This window comes from Mastomys coucha, unplaced genomic scaffold (assembly GCF_008632895.1).
Source record: "Mastomys coucha isolate ucsf_1 unplaced genomic scaffold, UCSF_Mcou_1 pScaffold5, whole genome shotgun sequence".
In the NCBI taxonomy this organism is placed as follows: domain Eukaryota; kingdom Metazoa; phylum Chordata; class Mammalia; order Rodentia; family Muridae; genus Mastomys; species Mastomys coucha.
This window is the reverse complement of record NW_022196911.1, coordinates 106,408,885-106,423,283: the sequence shown is the minus strand read 5'-3', so window position 1 is coordinate 106,423,283 and position 14,399 is coordinate 106,408,885. Positions and strand designations below refer to the sequence as shown.

General features: G+C 41.2%; 1 protein-coding gene and 1 long non-coding RNA gene across 5 annotated transcripts in view; one reads left to right on the top strand and one right to left on the bottom strand.

Annotated features, from left to right (window-relative positions):
• The window catches only part of Abca9 (ATP binding cassette subfamily A member 9), a 66,521-nt gene that overhangs the window by 6,202 nt on the left and 45,920 nt on the right, over positions 1-14,399 (top strand). For 3 of the 4 annotated variants that reach the window (XM_031351848.1, XM_031351847.1, XM_031351846.1), the window contains exons 4-12: positions 899-1,063; positions 2,202-2,305; positions 2,867-3,093; positions 5,978-6,119; positions 6,676-6,861; positions 9,276-9,423; positions 11,640-11,808; positions 13,278-13,336; positions 13,560-13,670. In XM_031351848.1, the coding sequence (XP_031207708.1) occupies positions 899-1,063; positions 2,202-2,305; positions 2,867-3,093; positions 5,978-6,119; positions 6,676-6,861; positions 9,276-9,423; positions 11,640-11,808; positions 13,278-13,336; positions 13,560-13,670 (1,311 nt within the window). Of the gene's footprint in view, positions 1-898; positions 1,064-2,201; positions 2,306-2,866; positions 3,094-5,977; positions 6,120-6,675; positions 6,862-9,275; positions 9,424-11,639; positions 11,809-13,277; positions 13,337-13,559; positions 13,671-14,399 lie in introns of those variants that run through there. The other variant, XM_031351849.1, reaches the window with a different exon arrangement.
• The window catches only part of LOC116077357, an 8,355-nt gene continuing 1,717 nt past the window's right edge, over positions 7,762-14,399 (bottom strand). The window contains exons 2-4 of the long non-coding RNA XR_004113214.1: positions 12,104-13,190; positions 11,620-11,801; positions 7,762-8,913 (exon numbers count right to left, since the gene is read on the bottom strand). This is a non-coding gene — a long non-coding RNA (uncharacterized LOC116077357). The remainder of the gene's footprint in view (positions 8,914-11,619; positions 11,802-12,103; positions 13,191-14,399) is intronic.

Below are 14,399 nucleotides of genomic sequence, written 5' to 3'. Positions count from 1 at the left end.
CTAAAAGAGACCATCAGAAGTTATGGGCCTCTAATCTAGCAACACACTACCTCCCGTAGTCTGGCACAGAGGATCATACCTTTTAAAGATCAGATTAAGCAGCTTTCGAACTTTTGGAAATCTACCGCATAACAAAGAAACATGTTGAATTGCATCCATAACATGTGCACAGGAAAACACAGACTGCAAAATTACATGGGTTGTATGAGTTACCTGACCTGCGATGGATATCAGCCATTTACATTATATGAATTAGGACAAACGGTCACGTAAGTAAAATGTAGTTAGATTTAACAATTGCATATTGTCTCATCTATTTGGCCATGTGATACTGTCGCTGAGTGCAAATAGCATATTCTCTTATCAGACAAGTCTGTCTGTGTGTGTACTGAAATGGATAGACTACTATCGCGATAATAAAATTCACTGTGGCTTAAATTATTGGCTAAAGTCTTTGGAGAAGCTTGGGGTATTTTCAACAAGAGTGTCTACCATTGGCTGGAGAGATGGTTCCATGGCAAATAGCACTTGTAGCTCTTATAGAGCTTTGATTCCCAGACACTTGGAGTGATTCACAACCATCCATAACTCCAGCTAGAGAGACTCTGAAATCCTCTTCTGAGTTCCTCTGGCACCAGGCACTCATGTGCCACACTCACATACACACAGGCAGAATGTTCACACACAACATGAACATGTCTTAAAAGGAAGGGTATCTGCCACAGAACATTACCAATTTCATTAGAACATTAGAAATCTCCCGCTTTGTTCTAAGTGTGCATGTCTCAGGGGAAGAAACAACTTGAACATAAGATGATCCGAATACACTTGAACCTGGCCTGCTGTCTCTGGGCAGTCTAGGAAGCTTACTGGATTCTTCCCTTTCTTCTCATGGCAGGAAGAACGGTTGTGGCGTGTCCTGATGAAAAAACCATGAATGCACTAGATTTTAATTACTCCATGGATGCAGTGAGAGTCATCTTCAAGGGTACTTTCTCATATCATTTGAAATTTTCTTGGGGTCAGAGGATCCCTAAAACAAAAGAGCACAAAGACCATTCAGGTAACTTTGACATCATTAAATATATATTAATGTAGGTATTGCAATTATTTCATCAATCCTTGGGGCATATAACAGGAACTGAAATTAACTGTGTTAATTTTAAATCAAGGAAGGATCAGTCCTTATTAAATAAAACCTTTAATTTTCAAAAATATAATTTTATTGGTATATATTTCTTGTATCTAATGAGATTAAAACCAGATATATTAAGTCAACTCTATTGTATAATTTAACCCTATTTACCCCCACCCTCCATTTTTTCCTCTTTCCTTCCTGTTATCACCATTCGGTCTTGCTTCTACAATCATGTCATTCATATGTATGTATATATGGTTTTATGTATTTATATAAAGTCTACGATCTAAAAATGAGAGGAAATGTGATAGTCTGTCCTGAGTTTGACTTATTTTTGTTTAATCTGATGGCCTCCCGTTGCACCTGATTTCCTGCAAATGGCATCAATTCATTTCTTATGGCTGAACAAAACTTGACTGTCTATAGGTGATGCCCATTCGTCTGCTGATAGATGCCTAGGCAGGCTTTATGTCTGGCTAGTGTGAGTAGTGATGTAGTGAACGTAGGTAGTCAAGCATCACAGAGTCCTGGCATTCACTCTAGCTAAGCAGATTTTTATATATAGTAGGTCCACGTTGGGTATTTTCAGGGCTCTCCATGCTTATTTGAAGGTTATACTTTTGAGTTCATCATTCACTCAATTACTGAATGAAAACCTGTTTCAGAAAATTAAAAACTACTCTTGTTACTATTTTTCTTTTTTTTTTTTATATTAAAAACTTCAAAAAGAGTCTCCTGCGCAGTCGTTCCAGCCACTTAAAACTAGCTCAGTGCCTTCGGCTAGTGAGTTTCTTTTTCCTTTTTCTCTGGGGCAGACAATAGAAGGTGACAGCTGAACGAAAATATAATAAGGAAATAAACAAGAGCTGATCTTAAAAGACGTTGATGAAGCAATCTTGTATGTCGTCCTTGGGCATGCTCTATAACCTGAACCAATGAGCCTTACCAAATAATATATTATTATAGATTTTAGACACATTTTGGAGAATTACAGTTTTTTTATTTATCCCACAGCAAAGACAATCTGGTCACCTAATAGTGGTTGTGTCTTCTTTTCTTGAAGCTCCTTGTGAAGCATTCAACAACAAAATGATTTGTGAAAGTTCAATCTTCTGGGAAAAAGGCTTTGTAGCCTTTCAAGCTGCCATTAATGCTGCTCTCATAGAGGTGAGTGGTGAGTTAAAGGAAGGGAAGGGCACTGCCTTTAGAATTTTGTTAGGTAGAGAAGAGATATGGATGCTCTTCTACTACTACTGCTATTATTGTTGTTGTTGTTGTTGTTATTATTATTATTATTATTATTAGTAGTAGTAGTAGTATTGCCACTAAGCATTGTATGCCGAAGAGCTTCTGTATCCAGGCTGTAGTGTAAGGGTATTGGTGACTTAAAAATAAATATACACAGCACAGCCAGTCATAAGCAGAGATCCTGGTAGTACAGAAGTAGAGATGGATGTACAGCCATCATCAGGGTTCAAGGTCTATTGTGGGACAGTAAATCATGCTCTGCCTAAGCAATAAAGCAGGTGCTACTCTGACTAACAACTCCAGAGAAGATCTAGTTTGAGGTGGTACTCCAGGCAGTTTTAAAAACAAGTAAATTTTTTTCTCCTGAAAGACTTAAGGTAGAACTTTGGACATTCCGAGAACTATGAGCTAATGCCTTCTTACAGTTTGAAGAAATGTTTGCAATGAGATACCAATTTGTTCACTGGTGTCCTTCTTTAGATGACAACAAACCACTCCGTGATGGAAGAGCTGATGTCAGTCATTGGATCAAATATGAAGATGCTGCCTTTTATCGGCCAAGGAGGAGTTGTAACTGATTTTTTTATTTTCTTCTGTGCTATTTCCTTTTCTCCCTTTATATATTATCTATCAGTCAACATTACCCAAGAAAGACAGTACATGACAGCATTGATGGCCATGATGGGGCTTCGAGAGTCGGCCTTCTGGTAAATCACGTGTCTATGTTACGCTGATGGGCATTTGTAAACAGAATAACTTAAATAAGGGGACTCGTTAGACTCTTTGACACCATGCTTAGACTCAGAGCTTTAGTGAATCACAGCATATGGATGTTTGCAGGGTATGGCTTCACACACTTGGTGGCTGAAGTTTTCTGTATTTCTTTGACAAAGAAACGCTAAGGCGCTTCCCACGTTCAGGACACTAGCTTCACAGAGTATGACTCTCAGGGACTTAGTTATTGTGTTCATATGAACCAAAATAATTGAGAAGTTAAAGGGTTTTTTTTTTAGTGTAAAACAAAATACATATTTTAGACTTTATGTTAAATGTGATGATAACTGGTCCCACTTTACATGGGTCATGGAAGAACAAGCTCTTATGTCCTGAGCATCGAGCTTTCCTTAGTAGAGACAAGACAGCAGAGTGGTTAGAGCGGTAGCCTGCCCAGTGGGAAGCCATAGGCTGTCTCCTAGTTAGTAGCTACGACCTTGGATGTGTTATTTAAACTCCATGGGTGTCAGTCTTCTTTTCCACGAGGCACAGATCATAGTTCTACTTCTTGTTGGCAGCAGGATTAAATTAAAAGATTTACTTAGAGTGCCTTACACTGAAGCTGAGAAAATGTAAATGCTCTGTATCAGACATCAGTTGATGGAAGGGTAGGAAAAACCATGCATTCTAAAAGGACAGCGGATGCACGTTAGGAAAATGAGGACTCAATAGTTAGTAGCCAGGCTTTGAGATGGGATCAGCCAAGTGATGTATTAGAGGCAGGTAGAGCCAAGTGAAGAGTCAGAAAGCAATGGTTTGAACGTCAAGCCTCCCTTTCATGAGCTCTGTTATTTTCAGTGTTAAAGATGGTGTCCAGGGGATGCATAGTTCCAGGAACATGCTGGTCTCTAAAGAGAAACTCTGTTGAATAAGAAGACCACACATTTTACTGGCTGGCTTCTACCAAACTTGTTATTTTTCCTAAAGTAATGTTCAATATACTGAGTGTGTAAAGAAAGCACAAAGGGGTTGAGAGGTGGATCGTGTGTTGAGAGTGCATGCTGCCCCGGAGGACCCTTCGGTTCCCAGCCTCCAAGTCTGATAGCTTACAACTGCCGGTAACTCCAGGTCCAGGGGACCTGTGCTTCCAGCCTCCACAGGCACACACACATTTGCACATACTTTCCTCCCACACATCTCCCATAGAAATGCACATGTACATAATTTAAAATGAAATATTTTTTACAAAAGAAGGGATATGGGAAATTTGATACAATGCAAGGGTTTTTTCTTTTCTCCCTTTGTGTGTTAAAATGATAGCCTCAACATTGAAGGCTGTTTGTTCACTATATCTTAAAAGATGTTGGAAAACTATGAGGAGGTAGCAGACAGTATTCTATTTGAAAAAAAAAAAATCTAGTGAGGAAGGATTGAAAAATATTGGGGTTTTTGCATAAAAAGGCCTGATCTTTTATTTGAATGAAATTAAGATGTTTATAGAAAGCAGATGGAGGGACAGTTTCAGGTCATCGCAGTGGATTGTGAAAAGGGAATTACTAACATTGGACAGAGAAACAAGACTTCCTGAACTTGATGGGATTTTTACTGTAAATAAAGGAAACTAGCTGCCCATTGTGGACACAGCACTAATTGAATCTTTAATCTTTTCCGGGGGAGAGGAAGTCGAAATATAAAGAAATCAAATATGCTCCTTAACATATTTAGTTATAATGTCACAATTTAGTTAGAATGTCTGAACCCAAGCCTGTGACGTGGCTAGACCCTGCGCAAAGCTTCCTTCCTGTCTTTGGCATTAGTAGTAATCGCTCTCCTTCCATCCACCTAAGCATGCATATTCTCCATGGCTGTCGTCGCTGTATTCTTGCACTGACTCATCTAGGTCGGAAGCTGCTAAACCATTTTTCTGCCTTTTTGTTTTTTTTTAAGTAGGCGTGGCTGCTACACTTTTAGTGCTGGGAAGAAAATAAAAACAGCAATAACAGTGTAGGAGACATAGAAATCTATGCAAAAGCTCAAATGTCGTCGTCTACAAATGCATTCTTACTGGAATGTGGCTGCCTCGCGCGCGCCAGTCTAGGACAGCTCATACACAGGCAGCGCTAATGCGACAGAAGCAGTTTGGCTTACAAAACTTCAAGCCTGCGCAGTATGAGGGAAGTCACACAGAACTGAAAAGGCAACACCGAATCTTCTCTTCTTAATAAACACTCTCCATTATACTCATCTTATTGTCCAGTTCATGGCCTCCTCAGTTCGCACCTAGCTATTGTTTTTCGTTTCCTTCTGTTGTGGTGGTAAGCGCAGAGCTACCTGGGGGAGGAAAGGGTTTATTTGGCTTAGACTTCCCTAGTCCTAGTCCATCATAGAGGGAAGTCATGATGGCCAGAACCCAAAATAGGAACCCAGAGGCAGGAGCCATGGAGGACTCCTTGCTGGCTCCCTCACTAGGTTGTGCTTAGCCAGGACCACCTGCCTAAGGGATGTTGCCTCCCAGTGTGGGCTGGGCCATTCTACATCATCCAATAATGCCCTGCCTCACAGACATGCCCACAGACCAACCTCACCCAGGCAGTGCACAGCTGCAGCTTGATGCAGTTCAGATGACTCCAGGCTGTTCAATTGAAAATTAACGTTAGTGTAGGCAGCTATTTATTGCACACATTTGCTTGTTTATTTCCTTCCTTGCTCCATAGAATATGAACTTTAAGTTGAGGAAAGTTTTCTGATTTGTTAGAGATTACCCTTTTAGGAGAAACTCTTGGTAAGTCACACACTTTTAAAAACATTTGCTTAGTAAGCAAACAAACGGAGTGAGCGAGTGATAGCATCTGCGTTAACCCTGTGTTTCTCGGCCAGGCTTTCCTGGGGTCTGATGTATGCTGGCTTCATCCTTGTCGTGGCTACTTTGATGTCACTTATTGTGAAATCTTCCCAAGTTGTCGTCTTAACTGGCTTCATGGTGGTGTTCCTGCTGTTTCTCCTTTATGGCCTGTCTTTGGTAAGTTGGTGATTCCTCCCTCTCTCCCCCTGCCCCTCTCCCTTCCTCCCTCCAATCACTGTGTTTATGCCTTTTCTGTTCTGTGCAGAATTTCCTTATAGTATGCAATTGAAAACCAGAGATAAACTTTCCAAATACTGTGTTGGTCAGCTTTGGGTCTCCATCCTGAGTGCCGGAGACAATGAATTAGCAAGAGGAAAGGGGGTTTGCTTCTCCCCTGCCCCCATAGTTTGACGTCCAGGATTGGTTGACCTTGTTGCTTTGGCCTGTGCCTGGGCAGCACATTATGTCACTAGTTCATGGTAGATCAAAGTGGCTTACATCATGACCAGGATGTCAAAAAAGAAGAAGGAGCTGGGCTTTTATAATTCCCTTTAGGGCTAAGCATCCAGTGAGAGGAAAACTTCCACAAAGTCCCACTTCTCAGTAGAGCCTCGGGTCGGAGACTGGAACCCATGCGTCTTTGGATGACACTTATCCAGATGTGAAATTCCTTTTTACTGTACTAGTGATGGTCAGACCACCATACTAGTCAATTTTTTTTTTCTCCTTTCAGATAACTTTATCTTTCCTCATGAGTGTGTTGTTAAAGAAACCGTTTCTTACCGGCTTGGCTGTCTTCCTGCTCACCGTCTTCTGGGGAAGTCTGGGGTTCACAGCATTGTACAAACATCTTCCCGCCTTTATGGAGTGGACCTTGTGTTTTCTTAGCCCCTTTGCCTTTACGACTGGAATGGCCCAGGTAAGAAGGGAGGTAATCGCTTTGTTTCATTTTATTAAAACTTGTCTGTCTGTCTGCCTGTCTGTCTGTCTGTCTGTCTACATGTGTGTAAGTGCACACACAAAGGCATGTCATGATGTCTGCATGGAGGTCAGAGGACAATGTGACAGATGTCAGTTCTCTCCTTCCACCATGCGGGTTATGGGGATCAAACTCAGGCACTTTTAACAGCTGAGCTGTCTTTGCTGTCCTACAGTTTTATTTTTGTACACAACACTCAAGATAGATTCCTTCAATGATTTATACAGTATACACTAAACACTAATATTTCTCTCCCATGTTTGTAAAAACAAGTTTAAGGGATATAGAAGTTTAAGGGATAAGAGACATATTTATTTTTCTCTCTCAGCATATTTATTTCCTTTTACACTAAATTGAATTAAATTTTGTTGGTTTTTTTTTGTTTTGTTTTGTTTTGTTTTTGTTTTCAAGACAGGGTTTCTGTGCGTAGCGGGCCTTGAACTCACAGAGATCTGCATGTCTTTGTCTACTGAGTGCTGGGATTAAAGGCGTACACCACCACTACCACCACCCAGCTAAATTTTTAAAAGAAATTATAATATAACCACATCATATTCTCTCTTCACTTTCCTCCCCCACCCCCCTTCATGGCTTCCCTTCACATCTACATCACTCCCTTTCATATTCATGTCCTCTCTCTCTCTCTCTCTCTCTCTCTCTCTCTCTCTCTCTCTCACACACACACACACACACAGACAGATAGACAGATGCTTATAAATATATAACACACACTCAATCTTTTTAGTGATTTCAGGTCTGACCACTTGATATTGGATCATGAAGTAAAGGGCTCATCCTTTGGGAAGACTGATCATTTGTCTCTCAGTCTGTTGCCTGTAGTTCTTTGTTGGGGGTGGGGCCCTGTGAGATTTTCCCTTTCCCACATCTGTGTGTCTATCATTGCCCTTTTCAGGTTTTATTCAGGCACATTGTTGAGCTATGATGAGCATAGTTTCCTTGTCATGTCTCGGAGACCCGTCTCCCTGTAGTTTTCCATCCCTCTGCCTCTTAACATCTTTCTTCCCTCTCTTCTGTTTCCTGAAGCCTAGGCACAGAGATTGTGCCTTAAGTGTATCCATTTCAGCCGAGAGCCCTGCCCTCAGAGCCCTGCCCTCGGCTGTTCTTTACATTTTGACGAATTGTAGCTTTCTATAATGGTCTCCATGTTTGCAAAACAAAGCGTCCTTGAGGAGAAGTGAGAACTGTGCTCAGCTGTGAGGATAAGGATGAGTCTTTAGAATGCAGTTGGGAACCGTGCTGATTTAGGGAATGGAAGTAGTCCTAAGATCCTTGACCTCACCAGCCCTGGGTAGTTGGCTAGATTTCCTACACCGTGCATGAATTCCCTCTCATTGAATAAGGCTTCAGCCTGATGACAGAGCTGCTGGTTACCACCAAGATATGGGTAGGTACCATACACGCACCTGAAGGGTTGTTTTCTCATGCTGGTTACTGCTGTGTTCACTGCTTCCCTCGACTGGCAGCTTGCACATCACTGTCCCATACTTTGAAAACTAGTCCTTAAGGAGGTAGATTTCAAGTCAGATCTAGGCCAAATCCTGAGTCCCTTGCATGGCGTTTGTAGCAATAGGGACTTACCTCCAACCTCCAGGAGACAATAGCAAAAGCCTGTATTGTTTGGGGAGTCTCTTGGACTCCCATACACATAACTTGAACTTGGTTTCTCATGGCTTGTACTGAGATGTTTTGTTAGTTTTCTGGCTCTAAGTGGAGGATGACACTTGCTGGGTGCTGCGGCTCAGCTTATCTTTCTGACTGAACATTTCTCAGATTTAAGCTTGAGGAACATGTTCCTTTAAGGGTATCACAAGTGTTGGAAAATCAAGACTTTGAAAAAAGATTGCACATTTCCATGTGAAGTTAAATCTCCCCTCAGAAAAACTAATTCATGTGAAGTCATTGTATGCTGTTGAAATTATCCTCCTCTTTCTGCTCAGCTCCTTAGAGACTTTCATTTCTCCATTTTTCACTCTGAAATGAAATTTTAAAAATTATTATATAATCACATACTTATAATATAACCAGTCAACTATAATTATAAAATTAATATAACAACTCAAGAACACCCTCCCGTTCATACCTTTTAATCCTGATGGATTTTTGCTTTGGATGTCTCACACACCACCTTCCTGGCAATTTGACTGTGTCTAAGGAGATATAGTTACCATCTGTGGTTTGTAATTAGGTAAGTAGTGGCCATGAGCAGGCATGAGCTGTATAGAGATATATACTTTGTCTCTTTTATCTTTCCCTTGGTGTCTAGCAGAATCAAGACCATAATTATCCTTAAAACTACATTAATCCCTTAAACATTCTATGTGTCTCTTTTTCAGCTTATACATTTGGACTATGATGTGAATTCTATTGTAAATTTGAACTCTCCAAACAACTCATACCTAATCATGGCCATCCTCTTCATGCTGGTTTTGGATGCTCTTCTCTATTTGGCACTGGCATTATATTTTGACAAAATTACACTCAGTAAGTAGTAGAAGAATTTCATACATTTGTACTACCTGCATTTACTTAAAGCAACTATGACAGTGCTTCTCAATCTTCCTAATGCTTCAACTTCAATTTCTGATGAAGGCTAAGAGCAGCTCAGGTTTATGGGTGTTTTGGATACTCTTATGTCAGCTTGATAAACTGTAGGCAGTGTTACCCTTGGGCTGATGGTTTTGAATTATATAAGAAACAGGTTGAGGAAGCTATGGGAAGCAAGCCAGTAAGCATCACTCCTCCATGGCTTCTGCTTCACTTCATCTCCAGGTTCTTGCCCTAACTTCCTTCAGTGGTGAACTTATAAGTTGTAAGGTGAAATGAACTTGTTCCTTTCCAAGTTAATTTTGGTCATGGTATCATAGTCATTGAAATACTAACTTAGAAAATAACTATAAATGCAAGTATTTAGAAGACACCTTGACAACATGGCCATTCAACAAAATAACAATAGCAAGATCTTTCCTAGGGAGCCATGAACTTCCTCTCTGCCTTGGGCTTTTGAACAAGATTCCCGTACCAGGCATGAAACTCACTCCTTTGGAGCATACTTCAAATCCAATATTAAATTAGTTATTTACCTTCTAATAGCTGTGCCACTATTGCCATAGGAACAACTTGCTTGCCTTGTAAGTGTTGTAATGCACATAGTCCAGTGCTAAGAAAGACTTTAGATGGCTTTTCAGTGTTTGAAACCTGCATTGTATCTGCTGGCCTTGTGAAAGCTGGCTAGTAGAAAGAAAGATCCCTGAGTAGCTGGTTATTAATTTCTCTGTGTCCTTTAGTTCACGTATGTGGTGTCTTAGGCAATAGGGTTTTACCATATAGTTAGAGTAGGTATCCAAAAGCAATGGCAATGTTCCCTACTCCCTTTTTAAAAATCTCTAGGGCCTCCCTGGCCAATAACACAGAAGGAACTATCTTATACCTTGTATTGCAACATTCATTTAATAACCCTTCTGTCTTAGTTAGGGTTTTACTGCTGTGAACAGACACTATAACCAAGGCAACTCTTATAAGGATAACATTTAATTGAGGCTGGCTTCCAGGTTCAGAGATTCAGTCCATTATCATCAAGGTGGGAACATGGCAGCATCCAGGCAGGCATGGTGCAGGAGGAGCTGAGAGTTCTACATCTTCATCTGAAGTCAGCTAGTGGAAGACTGACTTCTAGGCAACTAGGATAAGGGTCTTAAGACCCACACCCACAGTGACATACCCACTTCAACAGGGCCACATCCAATAGGGCCACTCCCTGGGCCAAGCACATACAAAGCATAATACCTTGTCTTTCACGTATGACATTGCTCATCCATTCATGGTGATTCCATTTTAACTCTTGAGGTTAGCTTACTAACTAGTGGGTTTTCTTAGGGCCCATTTGTAAATCCTTTGCTCCCATTAACTGATTCATCACTCCCCTTTCTTCCCCGCATTCTCCCATCCCCATCCCCTTTAGTCCTTTGACTGACCTTCCCCTGACCCTGCCTACCCCTCCTCTCTCCTTTTTTATGAGAGTTCTCTAACCCTTCCACTTATATTGCTGGATTGTGAGATAGCAGGCTTCTCTGTGGCTTTTCTTACCCCTACCTTGGGTTGGCCCCACTTTACCCCATCTCTCCTATATCCCCAAAAGACCTTCCCTGCCTAAATCCTTCTATCTTGTCATTCCATTCTGACACTCTCATTTAACCTCTAATCTCCTAGTCTCCTCCCTTAATATTTCCACAAGCCCCACCACTTTCTAGTTTCTTGGCTTCAGTTTTGCTCCTGGTTAGATGCAAGAAACAAAAGATTTGAAGCGAGGTTCTGCATCTGAGGGCATTTGTCTTTCTGGGTGTGAGTTACTTCGATGGGTAACTCAGTTTTTCCAGTTCTATCTGTTTACCTAAAAATTTACTTTTTCTTATAGCTGAGGATATTTTAACTTTATATGTACCACATTTATCCATTCACTTTGGACTTAATACAATGTTTAAGTTCCTCTCAAAGCAAGTCTCTGACTTACAGACACTTCTTTCACAATGCTGCTCTTTTCTCATATTGGAAATATGGCATTGTATGGTACTTCCTAGGGTAATAACAAGGGCTCGGGTTGAGAGTCAAAGAGGTAGATTTGGCATGCTAGCTAAATGGCATGTTCTCCTTCAAGTAGTGACTGCCCTGATACTTTCTCACCTCCTGTCCTGTCTGTGTAGGTAAGTACGGACATCGACGGTCTCCATTGTTTTTCCTGAAGTCGTCTTACTGGTTTCAGCACAGAGGAGCAAATCGTGTGGTCCTTGAGAATGAAATAGATTCTGATCCTTCACTGAATGACTCATTGGAACCAGTGTCTCCAGAATTCCAGGGAAAAGAAGCTATCAGGTAACAAATAAGTCAAATGGAAATACATACAATAGAGAGTAGGCCCAGATCAGACTTGGGGAAGTGCAACAGAGAGCAGATCCAGATCAGACCCCTACAGACCAGACTGGTGTTCAAAGACTTCCTTCTGAGCCTCTCTGCGCCCACCTCCTCCCAGCCCACTGGTCTTACGCAGTGATACTCTCGTTCTAAATAGCACTGTCTTTTATCCCATTTCCCGTATTCACGCTTACTAGTATCTTTTGGTACAGTAACAACTGTCAACAAATATGGACTTCAGTTCCACATTCCTCACCATCTTCCTTATTCCTCTTCATATTTTGCTCTGATGTTCTCTTGATAGACGTGGGAGGGAAGGTGGGTGATGGCGGGCGGGGGGAGCCACTCCCTTATTCACATCCTCTTTCTGTAGAATGCACTTGGTTGCTTTTTATTTCTCTTCTAGGCGGATACGATGAAAACACAAACATAAGTGATGTAGAAATGGGGGTTGGAGACACCGCAGAAAGGTGGGAAGAGATGATGAGCCCACAAGGCATTAAAGCTCTGTATCACGAGACCAAAAGTCACTAATGCCTGATATCACCTCCCCCAAAGCCATGCCTGCACTATGGTCAACGCTTTGTCTTCTAAACAGCTACACATCCCAAAGATCCTTCTCTTTGCTCAAGTTTTGTCTGTAGCGCACCGCATGCTTTGTATTGGTATTACAGGAAATGAACTCAGGTAGACTGCACACACCCTACTGCATAATAGTCCTTCAACTCATTGGAAGTCTTCTGTGTACTTTTATTTTTTATTTAATCAAAATGTTACTTTATAAGTCAGTCTGACCCGGAACACAAGCTGTATCCCAGGCTGGCCTCAGACTTCTAGACCCTCGCCTGTGTTCCGAGTGCTGGGATCATGGGTATGCAGTCACCCTGCATCACTTCTGTGGACTCTTAAACCTGTCTTATGGTTTCATTCTCTCTTGCTCTTCTTTGGAAACTTCAAGTATCCTGGGTTCTGCAACTCTTTGTTTTCTTAGGAATCAACCCCATGTTGTAATTAGTGTCACCATTCTTGCGTGATTACTGCAGATGTGGACTCTGTGAGTTGCAGATCTGTGGTGTAAGTGCCGTAGATGAGACCTCACTTGGGGGCTCTTGACTCCAAAGCAGCACAAGTCCTTTGGATCTGATGTGGTTTCCTTCACACACACCGTGTAATCTTCCACCACTGATTTCATCTCCAGCTTTCCTCTCTAGTCGTCTCTCATCGTCTCCACAGACCACTGCATGTATCCACATGCTGGCTGCTCCCTCCACTTCTGCTCTGTTGAGATACGATGGGCAGAGCTGCTGCCTCTCATGGGATTCTCAGGATGCTTCTGACCATGCCTGTGCAAAACAAAGAATGTCTAGGTTTCATCAGGCCTCTCCCATTCACTGCAATTTCCTTGAAACATTTTTTTTCTTTTTTTGCAGAATAAAAAATCTTAAAAAAGAATATTCAGGAAAGCATGGAAAAGTAGAAGCCTTAAGAGGTAAAAAAAAAAAAAAGATTACATTTAACATGGGTATATGATTTAGAGACTATTGTAAAACTTCAGTAGGAATGAGGATGAGGAATTACAGACAAATTTTGAGGTTGCTCTTGTTTTTGAAGATTAGTACTCACACACATCTATAGAGTGAGAAACTGTAAATGGTGGAGACTATAGAGTGGCTATTCAGGTTCTGAATGCAATATCTCTGCAATCATGTCAGGTCTTGGATTTGACATATATGAAGGCCAGATCACTGCCCTCCTTGGTCATAGTGGAGCTGGGAAAACCACCCTGATCAATACACTCACTGGACTCTCACCCCCCACTACAGGTAAGAGGACACTTATTCAAGGACAAGCTCAAGGGCAAATGAATCATCTGTGCTTTCCCCTAGTTAACTCAGTGCATCATGTTACTAAGACAAAAACAAAAAACATACAACAAACCAAACAAAAAACCCTGGAGTTTTCCTTAAGCTTTACACAATGTATGCATGTATTGAATTATATGACATTTCCCCAATAGTAGGCGCTATTTTTATTATGTTTTTGTATGGCAATTGAAATTTCTTATTAGAAGTTTAAGCTATTTTTATATAATTGTATACATTTGTGAAAATGTGCTTATTATAAGTGGCTTTATAATTATTCAGTTATTAATTCACATTTCTGCTAGATTAGATGTTCTGAACATTGAATTCCTCCTTCTTCTGCACTCTTTGTCTCTGTCTCTCTCTGTCTCTCTGTCTCTGTCTCTCTGTCTCTGTCTCCCTCTCTCTCTCTCTCTCTCTGTGTGTGTGTGTGTGTGTGTGTGTGTGTGTGTGTGTGTGTAGTATATAGTGTGTGAGCCTGCATGGGTGAGTAGATGTGGTTGCAAGGTTTTCCTCAATTCCTTCTCCACCATTTTGTTTTAAACCATCTTTTTTATCTTAAAAATTATGTTTTTTGAAAGTTTCATATATGTGCACAGTGTATCTGAGGCACGTCCATTCCACATTTCTGCCCACCCAGAACCTCCCAGGCTCTACTCTCCTTCCCAACTCGATGCTCCATGTCTTTTG